This window comes from Chelonia mydas, chromosome 1 (genome assembly GCF_015237465.2).
Source record: "Chelonia mydas isolate rCheMyd1 chromosome 1, rCheMyd1.pri.v2, whole genome shotgun sequence".
In the NCBI taxonomy this organism is placed as follows: Eukaryota; Metazoa; Chordata; order Testudines; family Cheloniidae; genus Chelonia; species Chelonia mydas.
The window spans coordinates 347,456,023-347,479,164 of record NC_057849.1 but is presented as its reverse complement, the minus strand read 5'-3'; the positions used below and the strand labels follow the sequence as shown (position 1 = coordinate 347,479,164).

The following is a 23,142-nucleotide window of genomic DNA, read 5'->3' as shown; positions in this document are numbered from 1 at the left end:
ATGCCCTCCTCCTTTCAATAGCTGGGTCTCCCAATCTCCATCCCCACCGGGGGTTCTGACTGGTGATCCCTTTCCCCACTCCACCCCTTTCAAATTTCCCCATTCTCCCCCCACCATGGATTCCCCCCCCCCCCCGTCTCACTTTTCCCTTTCTGCTTAGGGTTCTGTAGGCTCCCTTCTCTCCTCCCCTCCACCAGGGGCTGTGTGAGTGTCCCCATTTTTCCCTTCCCCATATGCTCCTTCCCCCACCCCATTCTTTCTGTGCCAGCTTGCTAAAATCTATTGAGAGGCTAGGCAGAGATGAGATAGGTGTATTGTTATTCTGCAAGGCATTAAAGGGTGCAACCAACCAGTTGTTTGATATATAGAGAATTGCAGAGGAACTTGGAAGGGTGGGTGTGCTAAAGAACTGTCAGGGCTTATGTTCCTCCATTTTCCCCGTTTGGTTTTTTTCCCCACCCCCAATCAATAGGGATCTGGACATTGACACCTAGAACACTCCCTGAAATGTTGGAATTGATCAGATGCAGCATTCAAAAGTTATCGTGGTACAAACATACAGCAGATAGTCAGAGAATGCCATTAAGTTGAGTGCAAGCTTGGCCAAACATACCGGTCAAAAACAATGATCACAAATGAATACAGGCAATTAACAAAATACACCAATGGAGAAGTCATGTTAGATGACCTGAACTCCCTGACAGGTGAGAGGAATATTCTTCCTTTTATTGGAGGTATGTTGACAAATACCATCTTTGAATCTCTGGCTTCTGATCTCATAGCCCTTTCTTATTTCCAGAACAGTTCCTTCTGCTGTGGTTTGTTCAGCCACTGAGGTGAATCTGCGAGTTGGAGCCTGCATTTGCTACTACTCAGTTGTCTGTGACTGGGTGGGGATGTTCTACTTCTGTCAGTGCATGAGCACTTCTATAGCATTTTGAATGCCTTCGAGGAACAAAGCCAGCATCTTCCTTCGTTTCATTTAGATGTCTTCCGTTCCTCCTTTAGGACTGACACTCAGGGGTAGTTATGGTGTAAGTTGGTGAGGAGGGTATAGCTGTTTACTTGGTAGGCTGCCAGATGCTTCTTGTTTGGGGCCTAGTATTCTCTCCCACGTGGAATGGGATTAACTGTTTGGCATTCTTGTCATCTCTCTTCTGTTTTCTGGTGCATAATTCTTTTGTAATTATGTCAGGGTTAATTTTCGGTCCCTGAAGGGACTTATTAGATCTTGGCCCTAAGGTATTTGCTCTTCTGCCATGTGTCTCTGTACCGGTGTTTCAATAGACTTGTGAGTGCTGTTGTGGTGTTCTAAAAGTTCTAAACATGGATCTCTTGCAGCCTTCTTTAAGTGCTGATCTCTGTGTGTATTCCACAAATGGGTATGCATGCATCCCCTGCGCCAGAGTCCAGAGATTTTAGCAAGCAGTGTCCATTGGCCCGCACACACGCAGTAGATCTCCTCGTACTCCCAAGTGAGAGTAGAAGAAACAGTGCGGGTCGACGCCCCCTAAGTTCTTTCTTACCGCTGCATGATCTGAGCTGGGATCCAGAGTCCTCTCTTGCTTCAGCCTGTCAGAAAATCCTGTAAATAAGATTGTAAATAGTTATTCTTTTAGCCTAGTACAGTTAGTTTTTAGTATAGTTAGTTTAGTTTGTTTCCTTGGACCAGAAATTGCCTTCCTGCAGTTGGGAACGATGTCCAGAGTCATGGGCTTCAAAAACTGCGTCTCCTACCCTAGATCCTTCTCTGTCAGCAACGAACACCAAAGCTGCCTCTACTCTCTGGGTGAAACACATATTTCAATGAAGTACAACATTTGTTGTTTGTTTCCAGTGAGAACTTGCAAAGCCCATGAACTTCACCTTGGAAAACATTTAATGCAGAAGACCACAAGGCTCCTCTCTGATGTGGGCCAGGGAGACCTCCCTGTACATGAGCCTCGCCAAACAAACAGTGCCCATCTGATCATGTGCTTGATCCCTTGGTTTCTAAGCCTCCTCCAGAGCCTCTCATGAAGGCAAGGAACGCTCTCATGGGCAAAAGGAGAGCTCTCTATCAAGAACTGTCCATAAGAGATGCACTCCTTCCCCAAGCCCATCGAGATTGGGCAAGCCCTTACACACAGACATTAAGGAACTGATTCTGTAAAGATAAACCCAGACTGGAAAGGAAAATGTGCAGGAAGAAGGATCCACTGGTTCTGTTGGTGATTTGAATACCAAAGCATAAGGACCGTCATCTGTCAATGAGTGCGACTCCAGACACTGTGGTACCAATTCATCTGCCCAAGGAATGCACCATGACTAAAGATGCTCCGGTACTGTTGATGCCAGTCATTGAAAACCCTTTGCACATTGGGGCATACAGAGACCTACATGTCACCAGAGGCTATCTTCCTTTCCCACCTGCAGCCTCCCCTCTTCTCTGGCCCAGCCCTCCTGAGGGACATTACTACACTGGAAGATGATGCTACTTCAGTTTCCCATTTCACTTACAACCGCAAGGCAGGACTGCCCCGGTACTGACATTGGATCAATCTGATGAGCCGTCACTCCTTCATCTCCATAGAGAAAGCCAAACCTGGACAGGCGATCCAGGAATTACAGTCGCTACCCTTATGGGCATGACCTCCCTAGGGACTGATGGTTTCTGATGCCATGGGTTCCCCACCAAATGGTTGGCTCCTCTTTTTGGCTTCACTGGGGGCTGTGGGATCCCTATACCAGATGTCCGGGACCCACCCAGGAGTCTTTCCCATTCTTCTCCCATATGTCAACAGCCTGTTCCATCGGTGTCTGAGGATGAGGTGGATGTTGAACTGGAACTGCAGGTACCAACGATTCTGATGGGAATTGCCTCCTCTTTCCCAGATGAGACAGTCTCTTCTTCCTCCCCATCCCCACCAGATGACTACAAGCAATACTAGGGCATATTACGAAGAGTGGCTAACGATCTCCTTATATCTCTGGAGGAAGTCCAAGACCCACACCGCTGACTGTTGGACATTCTGCAGCCTCAGGGCCCAAGTAAGGTAGCCCTCTCAGTTAAAGAGGCCATAATGGAACTGGTGAGATGGGTCTGGCACACCGCAGCGTCCTGTGCCCCCACACCTCAGAGGACTGAAGTGCTGTTTTGCCCCAGCAAAGGAAGCTGAATTTCTCTTCTCTCACCAAGCTCCCTAGTGGTACAGGCTGCTATGGAACGAAATAGGTTGCAGTACCTCAGGCCTACCCCATCAGACAAGGGCTCCAAGAGACTTGACCTCAGGGGAGAAAAGTCTTCTCCTCTGCAGGTTGCAATTCCTCATTGCCAGTTACCAGGCCCTGCTATCCAAGGAGAACTTTAATAACTACTTCAGGCTGGCGGCCTCTTAGGACAAACTCTCTGCTGAGGACAGTACCCAGTTCCTTTCCCGTTTAGAGGAGGGCAGATTGTTGGCAAAAATGGCTCTTTGGGCTGCAGTTGATGCAGCAGATACAGCATCCAGAAGTTTGGCCATGGGTATTGTAATGAGGTGGGATTTGTGTTTGCAATCCTTGGACTTCCCCAGGGAGGTGCAAAACAGTATCCAAGTGTAGCGAAGCAATGACTCACCAGCACGGCACCTCCCGCTGGTCGTCTTGGGAATTAGCACTTCACCAGCTCTGGAGCGCCCTCTGCTGGCCGATGTTTCACTTGTCTCAGGCCCCATGTCTCCCCCCAGATCCTGGTGCCCTTTGCCCTGGGGTTCTGCACCCAGCAGTAACCCACAGTCTGGGTTTCCCCTCCCAGGGGAACCCCCAACCCTCTACCCCACCTTGCCTCAGTGGCTACTGCCAGTCATCATCTAGCCCCTGCTCACTGAGGCAGACTGCAGTCTGTAATCCACTCATTACTGGCAAGGGGGTTTTGGACCAGTTGCCTCTGCCTAACCCCGGACTGTACCTCTGCAGCTCCAGTACCTTCTTTGGCCTTTAGCAAGGCTTCAGCCTGGGGAGTTGCCAGGCTGGAGCTTCCTAGCTCCTCTGGCCTTTCCCCAGCCCTGCTCCACTCCAGGTACCTTTTTCTCCCAGACAGCCAGGTCCTTCTCTCTCCACAGCTAGAGAGAGACTCTCTCAGCTCCTGGCTCACAGCCCTTTTGTAGGGCCAGCTGTGGCCTAACTTGGCTGCTTTTCCCAGGTGCAGCACTCTCCATGGCTGCTTTCAAGCCCTGTTCTGCGGGAGTGGGGCAGCTGCCCCACTACACGAAGACCTTCTCTTTGAGTCCAGCAACTTTAATGAGAAGACTGAATCCTTTAACGAGTGGAGGGAGTCATCAAAGTCTACCCATGCATCTGATGAAGTGAGCTATAGCTCACGAAAACTTATGCTCAAATAAATTTGTTAGTCTCTAAGGTGCCACAAGTACTCCTTTTCTTTTTGCGGATACAGACTAACACGGCTGCTACTCTGAAACCTTTGCTCCCTGTGGATCTACACACCAGTCCCAAGGAGGATGCACCAAAGGCAAACCTTTCAACCAAGACAGCCTACTTGTCCGCCTCCTCCTCCTTTGTTCTACTACCAGTATCCTGCTGAGCCTCTGCACAAGCAAAAAGAAGACTCAGAGACCCTGTTTTTTTGCCTCCTCTACTACCACATCTGTGACCCATTCCCAGCCCACTGCTAGCAACCACTTTTGACGTTTTAGTTGAGACCTGTTTGCCATCTCTGATGCTACCTGCCCCTTCTTCTGTCACCTTTGGAGACCATCTCACTCTGTTCACCCGCAAGTGGGAACTAATCACAACGGACAGTTGGGTCTTGGAGATTGTCCATCAGGGATGCTGCAAAGAATTCCTCTCCCTCCCTCCTCACAAACGCACTTCCTGGTCCCCCTTTGGGGACCACTCTCATGAGGTGGTGCTTCATCAGGAAGCAGAATCCCTATTGCGCAAGGGTCAACAAGGGTAACCTTGTGTTTTCAAAACTTGTTGGTCCTCCGTTTGAACCCTTAGCGACATGTTCCATGTCCCACCTGTCCATGATGTTGGCATTTCTAGTGGCCATAACTTCAGCCAGGCCTCATGAAGGACCCCTCCTTTAGGGTATTTCACAACGACAAAGTATCCCTTTGCCTTCAACCTAAATTTCTACCCAAGGCGATCTCCGAATTCCACCTTAACCAGTGTATTCACTTGCCTGTTCTTTTCTCAGAACCCACACTTTGTCTGAAGAGACTTCACTCCCTCGACCTGAGGCATACAGTGGCCTTTTATCTGCAAACAATCAAACACATCAGGATGTCTCCAAGACTCTTCTTCGCAATAGCAGAGAGATCCTGTTGTCAAGCTATATCGTCTCAGCGGATTTCTAACTGGGATTCTGGCTACAAACTGGCTTGCATCCCACATGTGGAACACACACAGAAATGGAGGTTATTTCTCTTACAAACATCTGCCCGGGCAACCTGAATTCTGGCATTTCCTAACTTTTGAGTGCTGGACTTTTAATGTAGTTTCCTTGGATGCAATTTTTTTTTTATATTTTTAAAAGTCAAATTTTAAAATAAAAAATGCACCAGATGAAGCCATACTGACCCTCCACTTGGGCTATGAGCTGGATGGCGATCTTTGCAGCCACAGCACAGGTCTCTACCACTCTAGCTAACAGAGTAACTGGTAGCAGAAGCACATTGTTATCATCTCTGTGGACCTGCCACTGACAGCGGCATATTATCACCTAGGCCAACAAATTTGCAGGGGCGGCAAATTTTTAATAGCAGCATTTTTGTAATCGTGGCATCAGTGACGCGCGCCGCAATTCTACCAATCATAGCGCATATTGAAACCACGCACAACGGTGCGCCGCAATGCAATGCGATTTAGTAAAGAACATGCTCGTGACAATCCTGAGCATTAACAATATGACCGGAAGGAAGAAATTAAGCGGTTCTTAGTTAAAAAAAAATGCTATACAAAAGAAAGAAAGGGAAAATGAAATGATAGCAAAAATGCGCAAACTGGATTCCTTTGTTGTATCAGTTAGTGCCGACAGTGAGACAGAAAAAATACTTGAAAGCAGTAGTGAAGGTAAAAGTGAAAATATTGGTGTTGATATTGAAAATATTGATGTGATTAAAGTACATAGTGAAACTAAGGAAGAAATTCCTGCTGCGGTTAGTGTTGAAGAAAATGCTCCAAATACTAACATATCAGAGACTACCGGGAATCATGTTGATCTGGATATCTTTGACAATACTGCAGAGATTTGCGAATTATGTCAATCTGACATTGAAATATCTACCATAAGTGATGACCCGGCCCAATGGATATTGAATGATGCTACAATTGAGTATTTATCAACGCATGGTATTAAACAAAATATTGATAGTGATTTTACTAACTCAAAAAGACAATACATTGATAAAATGCGTGTTCAAACAAAAAATGTGTTTGAACGACATCTTTTAAATGGTGAAGTAAAGCTACAGCAATATCTCGTATATTCGGAGAGCAAAGGAGCCGTGTTTTGTGCCCCATGTCGATTATTCGGAGGGATCTCAAGTCTGGCGACGAGTGGATACCATGACTGGAAAAACATATCAGCTCGACTACGTGAACATGAAAATTCGACTGAACATAAAACATGTGTACTGACAATGGTGAAGAGAGACAAGATATCCAGAAGAATTGATACAAATTTAAAATTTCAAATGGAAGAAGACATTATTTATTGGAGAAATGTGTTAAAGAGGATTGTAGCAGTGGTAAAGAAACTGTCAAGCAGAAGACTTGCATTTGGAGGTAAGGCGGAAAAATTTGGATCACCTTATAACGGCAATTACATGATGGCCCTTGAGCTTGTCGCAGAATTTGATCCATTTCTAGCAAATCACATTGCACGTTACGGAAATGAAGGTCGAGGTAACGTATCTTATCTTTCATCCTATATATATAATGAATTTATAAAATTGATGGCTTCAAATGTGATCTCAAATATTATTAAAGAAGTAAAAGAAGACAAATTATTTCTCGATAAGTTTTGCCTCAACTCCTGACATCTCTCATGTTGATTAATTGGCTTTTATACTGAGATATGTAACCGATGATGGCATACCAGTAGACCGGTTTCTTTGTTTTTTACCAAATACTAGCCACAGATCAGAACAGTTAGCTGATGCTGTACTTTCAACTTTGAATTGTAATGGATTAGATATTGCAAACTGCCGTGGCCAGTCGTACGACAATGCCACTAACGTGTCTGGTGTATATAGCGGGTTGCAAGCAAGAATAAAGAATATAAATCCTTTTGCTGTGTATGTGCCTTGCTCTGCACATTCTTTAAATCTGGTTGGAGTATGTGCAGCGAAAAGTTGTCAAGAAGCATGTTCATTTTTCTCAACTGTCCAACATCTTTATTCATTTTTTTCTGCCTCTACTCACCGGTGAGAGATTTTACTATCTAATTTGAAGCCAGGCAGTAAAGTAATAAAAAGACTTTCTAAGACTCGATGGTCATCTCGAGTGGAAGCTTGTCATAATTTGAGTGAAAACTGGAATGCTATAATTAAAGCCTTAAATACAATAAAGGAAGATGCTACTGAGAAACCTGTTACGCGTAATGAAGCTGCAGGCCTGCAGCAAAAACTCCATCGACTTGAGGCAGCTTTTATGGCTGTTTTTTGGAGCTCACTCTTGGAAAGATTTCACATAACTAACCCAAAACTGCAAAATGTTTATACTGGTATACAGACAGTTGTAGAACGCTATAACTCACTAATAGGATACATTAACTCTATACGGGACTTGTTTGATACGTACAAAGAGACAGCGAAAGAAAAATCTGAAATTGAAGACAACGAATTTGACCCAAGGCGAAAAAGAAAGTGTAAACTTCAATCTGATGAGACATGTGAAGTTGAAGTGGAAATGTGTGGTAGAGATAAATTTAAAGTAGATACCTTTTTAACAATACTAGACTTGTATGCTCCTAATTAAAACGCAGAAGTAATGCGTATCAAGAAATTTATGGCAGATTTCAGTTTCTCTGTAACATTACCAATACTTCAACAACAGATATAACAGTTCACGCTAAAAAATTACAGCTATGCTACCAAGGAGTTTTAGAAGAATCATTCGTGAATGAGTGTCTACATTTTCGATCATATTTGGAAGGTGTAGAAATTCCTGAAAATGAAAAGAAGTAAATTTTAAGATATTGCAGCCTTCTTGGAAATTGAAACATTCATTCAGTATATCCAAATATTGATATTGCCTTCCGAATGTTCGTTTGCACACCTGCTACAAACTGTTCAGCGGAACGATCATTTTCGGCATTAAAAAGGGTGAAAAACTATTTGAGGGCTAATCTCAGTGAAGAAAAAGTAACTACCTTTCTTTCCTGACAATTGAAAAGGATCTAACAACTTCTCTGGATTATACAGAATTAATTAATAAGTTTGCCACTCAAAGGTGTAGGCATAAACAAATGTAATTACTTACTACTCACATACTTTTATTTCTTTTATTGTATTTACATAAAATAAAAAATAAATATTTGTTATACACCGGACCCCCGCTTGAACGCGGGGTTTTGGATCCATGTGTGGTCCCGCGCTAGAAGTGAAATCGCGCTATACAGACGTGCGTTCAAGTGAGGGTCCACTGTACTTGTAATTTTCTTTATAATAAAACTTGTAAATGTTCAGTTATTTTAATGATATTTAGATTCATTTTAGTTCAATGAATTCGTTAAAAAAAAAAAGGAAAAGTTCATATGGGGGGTGGGGGCGGCAATTATTTCAGGGCCTAGGGTCGGCAAAATCATTAATCCGCCACTGGCCACAGAGACATTTTGCCAGTTTCCTAGCTATTTGCTAGACGTCAAAGGAATGCTGAAACTCAAGAAAAATTGAATGCACTAGAGCCTTTGGTAGGGGAGCATTCTCTAGTGGCTACAAGCCCTCTGTCCTTATTCATCCCCAGGCTCTCCCTATCAGGCTGCTCCTGTCCCACATCCTGCCCCTGTTCACTCCATGCCTGATTCCTCCTCCAGCTGCCCTCAGTTCCTGTCTTCACTCCCTACCCAGCTCTTGCCCATTTTCCCTGCCACTCCTATCCTCCCTATCCCTAGCTCCTGCCCTGCTCCCCCTCCCTTTTCTCCTGCCTCTCTCCTCCTTTATTCCTACCCCCCATCCCCTATATTCTGTCCCCCTCTGCTCCTCCCCTTCCCCTCCTCCAAGCTCCTGCCCCTGTTCTCATCTGTCTGCTTTAGAATCAGGCTGCTTCTTTCCTTCTCACCCCTGCCTGATGCTAGCAGAGGGAGCACGGGGGAAAGACAGACTTATGCTCTCAATTCTGTGCCCAGTGCTATAGCAGCCCAGAGTGGCCTGGACCAGCAATTGCCTGGAAAGTCCATCTCAGCTCCTCCACCCAAGGTTAGCACATAGGAGTTGTGAGAGGATGGAGCATGCTCAATGCAGGCAAAATCTTCAGAGAATTTAGCTAGCAAACTAACAAATCTCTACTGAGACTGTGCAAATTTGTGATTTTTTCAGAGGCTTATAACTTGGGCACACTTTGGTGAGTTTTCTTGGAGACAGCAAAAGGCACATCCTTGACGCAAAAAACACCCCAAATTTCATGACTTTGCTCCAAAGCATGGGGCTAGTGGATGTTCTCAGAGAAACGATTGTAAGAGGCTTTTTTAACATGGCTAAAACTATATATTTTCCCCCAACATCATTCTCAGAAACAGCTGGTTTGTTTTAGCTGAAACCCCACCCCCACCACACACACACACCCAATTCAGCTTGAGGCAGACACCTGTCATGGAAAACTTCACTCCGAATGGATAAAGGTGGCGAAGATATGAGTAACTGAAAACAGGGTCTTATAATGGGGAGTGTTGAGCAACTGTCAATAATCAAATGGTTCTGAACCAGCAAGTTGAGTAACTAAACTATGCAATCAAGTGTTTTTAAGGTCAGGCTTGACAAAACCCTGGCTGGGATGATTTAATTGGGGATTGGTCCTGCTTTGAGCAGGGGGTTGGACTAGATGACCTCCTGAGGTCCCTTCCAACCCTGATATTCTATGATTCTAAGTGATCTTCATATTGTAACCCTCATCCCTGTTCTTTGTTACGCTCACTCCTGCATCTTGTTTCAAATTAGTATGTAAGTAATGTGACAGGGTCGGGCCAGATGGCCATAGGAGAGTAATAGAAGGCAGATATATTAGCCCCAGGCTAAGTAGGTCCCTTTTCCCTGGGTAAGGTAACAGGGAAGATTCCAGAACAATCAGGAACCTTCTGGAGACAATTAAGACAGGCTGATTAGAACACCTGCAGCCAATCAAGAAGCTGCTAGAATCAATTAAGGCAGGCTAATGAGGGCACCTGGGTTTAAAAAGGAGCTCACTTCAGTTTGTGGTGTGCGTGTGAGGAGCTGGGAGCAAGAGGCACTAAGAGCTGAGGGTGAGAACGTGGACTGTTGGAGGACTGAGGTGTACAAGCATTATCAGACACCAGGAGGAAGGTCCTGTGGTGAGAATAAAGAAGGTGTTGGGAGGAGGCCATGGGGAAGTAGCCCAGGGAGTTGTAGCTGTCGCACAGCTGTTCCAGGAGACACTCTAGACAGCTGCATTCCACAGGGCCCTGGGCTGGAACCCAGAGTAGAGGGCGGGCCCGGATTCCCCCCAAATCCTCCCACCTCTTGGTCAGACACAGGAGGAGTCGACCTGGACTGTGAGTTCAGAAAAATGGCCAAGCTGAGGGCTGCCGTGAAGCTCCAAGGCGAGCAAATCCGCCAATAAGCGCAAGACCCACCAAGGTAGAGCAGGAACTTTGTCACAGTAAATAAATGTCTTCGGCATGATCTAAAGCCCCAGTGCTGTTCCCTTGCCCAGCAGCACTGCAGCTTCTTCCCTCACCGATTCCTTTCTCGCTCTCTAGTGGAAAATGTAACTTTCCAATGGTTTCCTACTACTAGTATTTCATGAGCCAGCTCTTCTAACCGTGAAGTCTCCCAGTCCAATTAGGAAGCAGACCTGGGCTCACAGAGCAGAGAGCCAAGGATCTGAGGGATTTAATTCTTTACTTGCAAAATTAATGCTAGAACAGCAACACTTCTGAGAGTAAATTGGGGTTACATGTAGCTGCATTGAAGAATCACTTGGCAGAGCAGCTCAGAGTGCTCTAGTGCCTGGTGTGTGCAATCTGTCTCTCTAGTGAAGCAGCAGATGAGTGCTAAGAATGATTTCCCTGTTTTCTGTCGAGTGTCTTATTAATAAAAACACGTGTATTTTTATGTGTGACGACAACAGAATGATTCGCTTTGAATCCTTCCCTGTCCCTCTGCTTCTTGTCTTGGCCCACTCAGCCTGCTCTCTCCCCGTCTAGGCCAGCAGCAGACCCTGCCCACATTTATATTTAGCAAGCACGGATTCTCCCAGATTACAGCTAATGACTGCCGATAGAACCTGTGTCAGGGACTCGGGATCTTGAACCCTGGGCCACATAGGTGCTTTGGAGCTAGTACTCCCCAGCGTGTTGTCGGAATAGGAGTTGAACTCTGACAGAGGACCCCAGTACTGGGAGCTGATTGCCGGAATGCTGGAGGTCCTGATTGGTTCACAGCTCCTATTTAAACCCAGCACAGGAACAGAATTTTGTCCATGCAACTGGGTTCATCCTGCTTCAGACTCCTTCCCCTGGAATACCTGTTCCTATTGCCTGCTACTGATCTGCTGGTAACCTGACCCTGCCTGCCTCCTGGTTTGTCCTCTGGCATGTCTCGGGCTCTGATCTCCAGGTATCTGACCCGGCCCAACTCCTGACCAATGTGACAGGATACACCTTAGGAAAAAACAGCTATGTTCGCTTATTGGATCTTTTTTACTTTCCTCAGTAGAAAAGAAACAGGTTACTCAGAAGAGAGAGATTTCTCAAGACATATGTTGTCCCAGTTAAAACTGGATAATCTTGATCTGTGCTCTGAAGGTTGCCAGCACAGATCTCAAAGTTATTCAGGAAAAAAGTGGGTGTAATGGTATCATGAACCTCAAAACCCCAGTTCATGCTGCACTTTAAGCTCTGCAGCAGGAGTTTGATGAAAAGTTCTTGCACTTTTTGTTCCAAACACAGGACACCATGCAATCAGAGAAGAATCCTTCTGCCGCTGAGAATTTGCAGCCTGTGGTGAGGGTCTGAAAGGAGCTGGCGTTTTCCTATATCTTAACAGTTCCTACCTTTAACATGTCACTAGTGAGCTGCTCCCTCTCAATTTAGGCTTGAATAGAGACTGGGAGTGGATGAGTCATTACACAAAGTAAAACTATTTCCCCATGTTTATTCCCAGCCCCACCCCACTGTTCCTCAGACGTTCTTGTTAACTGCTGGAAATGGCCCACCTTGATTATCACTACAAAAGGTTTTCTTCCCCCCCCCGCCCCCCTGCTCTCCTGCTGGTAATAGCTCATCTTAAGTGATCACTCTCCTTACAGTGTGCATGGTAACACCCATTTTTTCATGTTCTCTGTGTATATAAATCTCCTCACTGTATTTTCCACTGAATGCATCTGATGAAGTGAGCTCTAGCTCACGAAAGCTTATGCTCAAATAAATTGATTAGTCTCTAAGGTGCCACAAGTACTCCTCTTTTTTTTGTGAATACAGACTAACACGGCTGCTACTCTGAAACCTCTGCACCTGGTGGCTGTCTGTGTTGTAGCGAGTGTCCTACGGCATGAATTCTTCTCTGCGAAGTGAGGGAGGGTTTATTATCTGATGAGTCAGTGACCACTATTACTGTATTAACAAATCAAACTTTAATTAGACCACCAAGATAGTCCGTTTAGGCACCTGCATCCCTTTGTGCTGATATTGCTATGACCCTGCCCTCCCCTTCCCTACGGCATGTCACCTTCTCTTCACCTCACGTCAGCATTTAGATTGGAAACTCTTTGTGCAGGAACCATGTGTTGTGTTTTGTTTTTGGAAAAAACCCAGAGTGTGGACAGAGTGAAAATAAAAACCCATAATATATTAGCACCCAGTACACGGAAGGTGCTTTACAGGGGTAGAGTAAGACAAGTCTATGCCTGGGGGCACATGCAGTCTGAATGGACAACGTACAGACAAAATATAGACCCAGGAGTAGAGGAAGAAGCAAACAGGCAATGGGGATGGTACAGTATGCATCACGTTAGCACCATGGTTTACTGAAACACTAAAATTTTTACTTGTTTATAGTGAATTAGAGGCACACTTCTGGGATTATAGAAAGAGGTGGGTTCTGAGGAGGGATTTGAAGGATGACGTGGAGATTGTCTGGTAGTTGAGGTGGGGAACAGAATCAGGGAACAAAGGGAGTGAGAGGGATGATGGAATTGTTGGAGTCTAGACTGTGAACAGGAGAATGGATGGAAGTGCACGAATCCAGCACTATCATGCTTGGCTCTCGATCCTGCTGTGCTCAGAGCACAGGATTCTAGATCCAGCACTAGCGTGCTGGGTTCTGGATCCTGCTGCTGTCAGTGGGTGGGAGCGAGACCCTCGTTTTTAGTGTATCAACATTGTTTAAGATGAAAGTGAATATTAAACTGTCGTTTGATGACATTGCATCATGCAGAATCCTGGGGCGAAATCTTTCACCAGTGAAGTGAATGGGAGTTTTGTCTTCCCATAGGACTTCCGTGCGGCAGGATTTCAGCCCTGGTCTGTAGTGACAGCCTTCTTAGCTGGATGGGGTCGCAGGTTGAAAGAGAGAGGGAGAAGAAAGCAGAAGGAAAGGGTTTGGAAGGGTGTATGGGGGTCCTTTGGCAGACATTAAAGAACATGCATCTGGCATGTTCTCATTAATATTTAAGGTTTCAGAGTAGCAGCCATGTTAGTCTGTATTCACAAAAAGAAAAGGAGTACTTGTGGCACCTTAGAGACGAACAAATGTATTTGAACATAAGCTTTCGTGAGCTACATCCGATGAAGTGAGCTGTAGCTCACGAAAGCTTATGTGCAAATAAATGTGTTAGTCTCTAAGGTGCCACAAGTCCTCCTTTTCTTTTTATTAATATTTAAGAATCAAGTCTGCCTGTGAGGAGAAACTAGAGCAGACTCAAGCTGTTTGGGACTAGTGAGGAAAGAGACACAGTGAAGAGACACTCTTGTGTTCCCAAAGACTCCAGGAAGAGTACAAAGAGACAGCTGTGTGGAAGATTACTGGCTTCCAATGGGAGGGTTGTTGCCCTCTTTTTGTGTGTGTGCTGCCATCCTGTGGAATGAAGTGTTAAAGAAGAAAGTCTGATTGGAGCCTGGAAATGTGCAAGCTATTGCTAATGCATGTGGAAAAAGGTAACCCAAAATAACATGTCCTCAGTGGGCAGGAGAAGCCCACAGAGCTGCAGCAGCAAGGCGAGACTGAGCGGGGAGAGTATGTTTGTAGTGTGATGAGGCAGAAGAATGGCCATTGCAGTCTTAGGTTCCTGAGGAATCATACCATGTGTGTGCACATCCTTTGCCTGTGCCCACATTATTTTTTCCCCCAAATTTCCCACTCTTGTTAACACCAGTTCAGCTCCATGGGTGCAAGCACCAGTAGGAGTACTAGTGTACATGCCGTTTTTACCACCAGGTCATTTAGAACTGCCTTGGGAAGGATTAGCGACACAGTGATAAGAAAACTTGTGATGGCTGGCATCTTTTCTATGCTAGTGCTCCTTCTATGGGGCATTCCCAGTGTGGGCAGCAGTGGGAAACTTTAGAGGCAAATTCGTGTATACAAGAGGTAGATGGTTCTGGTGCAAGGTACTGAAATATATTGAAATTGGAGGGTGCGGGCCTTGGGTGATCAGAGTTAAATTAGTACAGTTTGGATAAGTTGTGGATGGAAAGGATATTGTAACAGTGTGGAAAATATCTGAAGATGTTTGGTTTCAGAGTAGCAGCCGTGTTAGTCTGTATTCACAAAAAGACAAGGAGTACTTGTGGCACCTTAGAGACTGTGTGTATATAAATCTCCTCACTGTATTTTCCACTGAATGCATCCGATGAAGTGAGCTGTAGCTCACGAAAGCTTATGCTCAAATAAATTGGTTAGTCTCTAAGGTGCCACAAGTACTCCTTTTCTTTTTGAAGATGTTTGGGAAGGGGCTTGGGAGGGTTTATTTCTCTTTTGCTGTTGGGGTGTGAGGAGATGTTTGGGAAATGGTTCACTGATGTTGGGGAGCCTGTGAGGTTTGAGGGGTGTTTCACCATTGTTAGGAGGAGGGGAAGTTTGGGGCATACAGGAATTGGTGCCAAGTCCTCCTCTCCAGCACCGCTCACTCTGTCATACTGTGTGTACTCAGGAACATGATATCCTGGTAAGCTTTGCCAGCACCGTCCAGTCCTAATGACCTGGATCCTCTTTGCTTTCTGAGCTGCTTCTCATGTCTTAGTGAGCCAGCCGCTGTGTTTCTCAGCTTAATTTGGTGCTCGTTTCAGCTGCTGCAGTAGGCTACTTTTCCTTGGCTGATGATCAGAGGATGTCTCAATGTGGGGCTTCTTGTGAAGCAGGGAAGCTGGGGCGGGACCTGGACTCGGAGGGTAAGGTGATCAGGTGTCAGGTTCAGCACTCTCTAATAAACCAGGGATTCCTCTCCTCTGTCCTTGTCTGCGGCCCTGCTCTGTTGCTCTGCCAGCGGCAGTCAGAGTATCAGAATATGCTGCAACTGAACTTGCACATTGATTTCTTCAAGCTTCAGGTTTTGGTGTCTCGTAAAACGGACCCCTCTACGTGCCTTCCCCGGCCTCTCACTGGGGTTGATTGAGTAAATGGCATTTAAATGTTACCCCAGGTTCGGAGCTACAGCGCTTCCTGTGGTGTCTGTTAGGAAGGTGTCATGGCGTCGCCGGGCGATGCTCTGGAACTTCTCCCTACGAAGCCAGTCAACACTGTGGGGGAGCCTCCTCTCTGTGAGCAGACTGTCTGCCGAGCAAACAGCTCACATGGCTTCCACCTTCCTGGGTCTGACCTCGGAGCATTCAGCCTCCTCTGCCCCTCCTTGCGCTTCCCACAGCCAGTCCGCCCAGGCGGGGCTCCTGGGGAAGCCAGAGGGTCCTGCCCCCCAACTCCGCAGTCAGATGGGACTCTCAGCCAGCCAGTAAAACGGAAGGTTTATTAGACGACAGGAACACGGTCTAAAACAGAGCTTGCAGGTACAGAGACCAGGACCCCGCAATCAGGTCCATCTTGGGAGGCAGGGAGGCCAGAAGTCCATCTGGCCCTCCCTCCATTTCCCCAGCCAGATCCAAACTGAAACTCTCCAGCCCCTCCTCTGGCCTTTGTCTCTTTCCCGGGCCAGGAGGCCATGTGATCTCTTTGTTCCCCAACACCTTCAGTCGGCACCTTCGTAAGGGAGGGGCCCAGGCCATCAGTTGCCAGGTGACAGGGTGTTGGCCATTCTCTGTGTAGACGCCATCACACTGGCCCTCTTGGGCTCTGCAACAATCACACACCCTTATCCCCCCACCTATATACTTAATAAATGCATAGGGGAAACTGAGGCACCCACACAGTATTCAGAGAAAGTATAAAGAACATTCCCACTTTGCAACAGAAGGAGAGCAACAACAGATGTATATTATGTTGCCAGGGTCTCATTTTCCTGGACTCTTATTTCTCATGCTGAACTGGGGCTGGTTCTCAGCTGGTTTTAGGAGCTTGCTGTAGGTGCCAGCATAGCTTTAGAAAAATATTTTGATATCCTTTGGCCCTGTCTGGACTGACTAGCTAAATCACTTATGATCCTGGTTTAAACTGAGTTCAAAGCCCCGTGCAGATTCACTTCAAACTGGATCACTTTTAAGCTTTATTGCATTGGTGAATGCATCCAGCTGACTTCCCTCCACCATCTTTCCAGCAAGGAGGGTGATGCTGAAGGAGCAAAGGTTCCAGTTTGGGGGTGCTGATTGCTGGTGGAGCCATGAGGGCTCTTTTGGTCTTTGCTTGCAGAGTTCTGGAATGGTTTCCTTGATCGCTGTAGACAGGGTTTTTTTCTGAGACTCATACTAGCCAGATCATTATTAATATTATTTCTTTTGTGATAGGCACTTCCCCAAAGACCTTGCACAGTTCCATCTAAGCTGGCTATTGCAGGGTTTGATAACACACGTCTCAGAGGAAGAAATTCCTGTGCACACAAACCTGGGAAGTTGAACTAAAGCCCGCTGGGGAATGAGCATGTTCAAGCTCTGTTGTGCTCATGTAGATCTGCTGTCTGTCTGCTTGGGGCTGTCTCCTCAAATCAGCAACTTCTGTAACCTACGCATTTGTGTGGAATTTGCTTAAATAAATATATTTGCTAAACATTATAATTGAAAAAAACCCACAATCCTAAAAGGAGGACCTATGTGCAGCTGAGAAAAGACAACCCCCTTGAGAACAGGTCTAATTGCAGGCCCCGTTTGGGAGGCCCACGGCAAAAAGTGACATCAATAATAAAAGCACAGTTACGAAGTAGAGAGTGAAAGTGACAGCTACTCCAGTTATAAAAACTCACAATAAGAGTCAATGTTCAAGGAACCTGATCTTGTCTAATTTAAGTGCTTTAAGTTCAAGAGGCAGATAGATGGATTATACCACTTTAAAATGTTGTCTGGGTACAACATAGTGTAAACAAGAGATACAAATAAAGCCATCTGCCATACATTTTACATGCATCCGTTTGACTTTGCTGCGTAACAGGAAGCTGGCATGTCACCTTAGGTTTCAAGCAGTGTGTGGTCTTGCTGGAGAAGTTGTTGCTAAAAGTCACATAACTGCTGAGACTTCAGTTTATTGTGTGTCTGTGTCACAGTTGTATATACTGTATATGTTTCTCTTTGTGGTGTATATGAATAGAAGATATCTAGTAGGAGGGTAGAGGTGTGTCATGGGGACTTGGGTGGAGGGCAGGGGGAGATAATTATTTGCCCCAGTGGCTCTGGCTTTCATTTGCCCCAGTGGCTCTGGCTTCCATGATACGCTTCAGCTGTCTCCAGTCTCTGGGGCAGGAAATGTGTCCCTGGTAGCTCATCTGCAGTACGCCCTCTGGCTGGTTTAAGGTGCTGGGAGTGGATATGTGCCCCAGTGGCTCTGGTGGATGTTGTTTCCAGTATACCTTGGGTCTCCAGGAAGGGTGTGTTTCCCCCAGTGGCTTTTTTCTTCAGTAACAGGGTGTTAACATTGTGTGTTGTGTATTTTCCTGGGATGTCATGGCTGCAGGCAAATCTGAAGAAGTTCATGGAGTACGTGCAAATGCTAAATGTGGAGAAGGTCTGCAGACTGCTGGAGAAGGGACTGGACCCCAACTTCCATGATCCGGACACTGGAGGTGAGACTAGCTTTCTCAGAGATGGGGGATGGCAGAAGAGGGTTGGGGGCAGCTGGTTGCTTTGGCAATACAGTGGGATTCTGGGGGAGTAGTAGTTTGTTTGAGAGGGTAGCAAGTGGCATTAGGGGAAAGGTGGGAGTTGGATTTTGAGTTACAGGGACCTTTAGCAAAGAGTCCCAATATGGTTTTCTTATGTTTCTCTCACGGGGGTTGGAGCTGGGTTTCTTAAGCTGGAAAGGACTGTCTTTGGGAGATACAGAGGCCTGGAATTGTCAGACTAGATGAAAACATAGGACAGACAAGGGTTCTCTCGATGACGCAGTCATGGGGATGCAGAAGTATTCTCAGGATAGATTACACAGATCCTGGCTTCTGAGTCCTTCAGGAATTGCCCATCTATGTGAGAAGCCATATACATCCCCAACAGTGTGTTGAACCCGCCACAAAAGCAGTGACTGTTGGGGCTGGGTGCATGCTCCCTGGCAGATCCAGATGTTTGATACTGAAGATGTGAAAGGAGCTGCAGCACTGGTCCCAGCTAGTACTTTTCTCACTGCTTCTGTAGTGAGTATGGAGCTCTCACCCTTTCCCCCACCTTTGTGGTGTCCTTTAGTGCATGTCTGGGATAGGTTTAGTTATTGCTCTTATTTCTGTATTAAAATAACAGTGTGAAGTTTGTTACTTTTAGTACAGAGTAGGCTCCATGCTTGCTGCATGGCTTAGGCAGATTTCCAACCAATGAGTGTGTCAAGCTGTTGTACAGAGAGACAAGAGCATGAGTACCAATCCCAGGGCTGACTGAGGAAACAGGGTACAAACCCCAAACTGGTTGTGAGTGCTGTATTTCAATTTCACTAACCAATTATCAAGGGTAAACTCCTCAGCCTTAACGTGGAGACACAGACAGTCCCCTTGGGTACTGTGATCTGTCTCGCCACCCAGGTGAGCCTACCTTTGTGAGAAATGTCCCTTACACCAAGCATCACAGCAAAATTCAGTTACTCCCAGTGCCAAAGGACCAGTCACTTACCCTAGGTCAGTTGCACCTTAGATCTCATACCAAAAACAATTCATGTAGCCAATCCTGTAATAAACTGTGTGCAGATTTATTAAATAGGAAAAGGAAACTGGAAAATTATTTACAGGTTAAAGGAGGTAAACATACATATGTGTAAAAATTAGTTACAGTCTTAAATTTCAAAAAGTAATAGAAGCTTCTATAATAACCGAGCTCTGTGGGATTGATGCAAGTGCAGGGCTCAGAACAGGTGGAGGTCTGATTGGGATGCCTCAGAACTGAGTGTCCTAGTTCTTGCACAAAGACAGCCTGCTTCCTCATTACATTCATACTTTAAATCTGGGTCCTGAGCTGATTCAATTACTTGGTGGTATGTGACATTAGACCATTGTTCACATTCATTGAGTTTAAGGCCAGAAAGGATCATTACATCAGCTAGTCCGACCTTCTGTATGTCAGAGGCCATTACATTTCATCCAGTTACCCCCTATTGAGCTCAATACCTTGTGTTTGACTAAAGAATATGTTTAAGAAACGCATCCCATTTTAATCTGAAGACATCAAGAGATGGAGAATCCACCACTTCCCTTGGGAGTTTGTTCCAGCAGTTTGTGCCTAACTTCTAACTTGAATTTGTCTGGCTTCAGCTTCCATCCATTGGCTCTTGTTCTGCCTTTTCCCACTCGATTAAAGAGCTCTTCACCCCATGAAGGCTCTTAGACACTGTAATCAAGTCACCTCGGTCTTCTTTTTGACAAGCTAATAAGATTTCCTTAAGTCTCTCACTGTAGGGCATTTTCTCAGCCCATGGATATTTTTTTGTGGCTCTTTTCTGATCCCTTTCCAATTTCTCAACATCCTTTAGAAGTGTGGGCACGGTATTCCATTATTGGTCTCACAGGTGCCATAGAAAGAGGTAAAAATCATGTCCTTACTCCTACCCACTACTCCTGTTTATTTATCTACAGATTACATTAGCCCTTTGGCCATGGCACCACACTGGGAGTTCATAATCTACCATGATCCACAATTCTTTTCCAGAATCACTGCTTCCCAGGGTAGATTCCCCCCATTCTGTAGCATGGCCTGTATTCTTTGTTCCTAGATGAATGACTTTACATTTGGACATATTGAAACATATATTGTTTGCTTGTGCCCAGTTTACCAAGCAATCCAGATCACTTTATAACACTGACCTGTCTTCTTCATTATTTACGACTCCCCCAATCTTTGTGTCATCTGCAAACCTTATTAGTGACGACTTTATGGTTTCTTCCAGGTTATTGATAAAAATGTTGTTGTATATAGACAAGAACCGATCCCTGTGGGATGCCCCTAGAAACACACCTGCTTGTAAATGATTCCCTATTAACAATTACATTTTGAGACCTATCAGTCAGCCAGTTTTTAATCAATTTAGTATGTGCCATGTTGAATTTGTATTCTAGTTTCTTAATCAAAATGTTGTGTAATACCAAGTCAAATGCCTTACAGAAGTCTAAATATATTACATCAACACTATTAGCTTTATCAGCCAAACTTGTATTCTTATTAAAAAAATCAAGTTAGTTTGACAAGATCCATTTTTCATAAACCTATCGAGATTAGCATAAATTATTTTACCTTGCTTTAATTTTTTATTAATCAAGTCCTGTATCAGCTGTTCGATTATTTTCCCCCAGGATTGACATCAGGCGACAGGCTTATGATTACCTCAGTCATCCGATTAATCCTTTTATTAAGTATTGGTATAACATTAAATTTTTTTCCTTAGTGCTCTGGAACTTCCCCAGTGTTCACAACTTATTGAAAATCAACATTAACAATCCAGAGGGTTCTTTGGCCAGCTCTTTTAAAACTCTTGGATGCAAGTTATCTGGATCTCCTTATTTAGAAAATATGTAGCTTCAATAGCTGCTGTTTAACATCCTCATAAGTTGCCGCTGGAATGGAAAGTATTTTATCGTTATACGTCATAAATACATCACCTGGCTTTTTCCCAGATATAGAGCAGAAATGTTTATGGAACACTTCTGACTTTTCTGCATTATCATTGTCAAATCTGCCATTTCCATCTAGTAATGTTCCAGTACCATTGCTAGGACTCCTTTTTATTTTCCTTAACTCTGCTGGCCATTTATTTCTCCTTGTGTCCTTTGGATTCCTTTACCAGTTTTCTACATTTCCTATCTTCTGATTAATATAAATCACGATCAAGTTACCCTTTTCTCAATTTGTTATATATTTAAATAATTTTTAATTCTCGTCTTAGTCAGATTATTTTTTAACCCACGTAGCCTTCTTCCTCAGTTGTAGGATAGTGGATTTTGGGGGATCTAATGAAATGTTCTTTAAACAGTTCCAAATTGTCACTCATGTTTTTCTTTTTAAACTCTTTCTTTCAACTGATTTGGCTCATAATTGTTTTCAGTTTTGTGCAACTGGTCCTTCTTCCGTGGGGTCCTTCTACCTCCTCCTCTTCTTCTTTGAGCACTGTTCTATCATTGTTCATCCGTTTGGGAGTCCTCTCAGGATAGCAGGGCTCAGGTTTGAGGACTGTTGAAATTGATCTCACTTCTGTCTGGGATGCCTTGAATCCAGGCAGTTCCAGGTATGGAATCTTCTGAGGACAAAGGCCTTGCTACAGTCATTGAATCATAGAACAAAAAGGACCTTGAGAGGTCAACTAGTCCAGTCCCTGCACTGAGGCAGGACTAAATATTATCCAGACCATCCCTGACAGATGTTTGTCTAACCTGCTCTAAAAAACCTCCAGTGATGGAGATTCCACTACCTCCCTAGGCAATTTATCCCAGTGCTTAACCTCCCTTACAGTTAGGAACTTTTTCCTAATGTCCAACCTAAACTGCCCTTGCTGCTATTTAAGCCCATTGCTTGTCCTGTCCTCAGTGATTAAGGAGAACAATTTTTCTCCCTCCTCCTTGTAACAACCTTTTATGTACTTGAAAACTGTTATCATGTCTCCTCAGTCAGAGACAGTCCCCTTGGTAGTCTGATCTATTTTGCCACCCCTGTGAGCATACCTTTAGGAGAGATGACCCTTACACCAAGAATCACAGCAAAGGTTACTCCCAGTCCCCAAGGACAAGTTATTTATCCCAGGTCAATTGCATCTTAGATCTCACACCAAAGACCATGCTTGTAGCCAATCCTATAATAATTTATATACAGATTTATTAAATATGAAAAGGAAACCAGAGAACTATTTACAAGGTTAAGGCAGGTAAACATAGATACACAAATGAGTTACTATTGTAAGTTTCAAAAGGTATTAGAAACTTCTATAACCAGCAAGCTCTATATGTCCTTTAGTGCAAACCCAGGCTAAGCAGCTGGGGATGTCTTGCTTATGCCTGGAAAAACCTTGCCCCACAGAGTCCAAGCTGCACAGAGATACCTAGTTCCATTTGTTTGAGGTTTATATCCCTTTTCTGCCATGTGCTCTAAGCTTCAAACTCAGCCGATAGGAGGAATCATAGAATACCAGGGTTGGAAGGGACCTCCGGAGGTCATCTAGTCCAACCCCCTGCTCAAAGCAGGACCGATCCCCAATTAAATCATCCCAGTCAGGACTTTGTCAAGCCTGACCTTAAAAATTTCTAGGGAAGGAGATTCCACCACCTCCCTAGGTAACGCATTCCAGTGTTTCACCACCCTCTTGGTGAAAAAGTTTTTCCTAATATCCAACCTAAATCTCCCCCACTGCAACTTGAGACCATTACTCCTTGTCCTGTCATCTGCTATCACTGAGAATAGTCTAGATCCATCCTCTTTGGAACCCCCTTTCA

General features: G+C 44.9%; 1 protein-coding gene across 2 annotated transcripts in view; it reads left to right on the top strand.

Annotated features, from left to right (window-relative positions):
- SHANK3 (SH3 and multiple ankyrin repeat domains 3) overlaps nt 1-23,142 on the top strand; it is a 755,611-nt gene that overhangs the window by 197,762 nt on the left and 534,707 nt on the right. For both annotated transcript variants that reach the window (XM_043522025.1, XM_043522029.1), the window contains exon 6: nt 18,207-18,315. In XM_043522025.1, the coding sequence (XP_043377960.1) occupies nt 18,207-18,315 (109 nt within the window). The remainder of the gene's footprint in view (nt 1-18,206; nt 18,316-23,142) is intronic.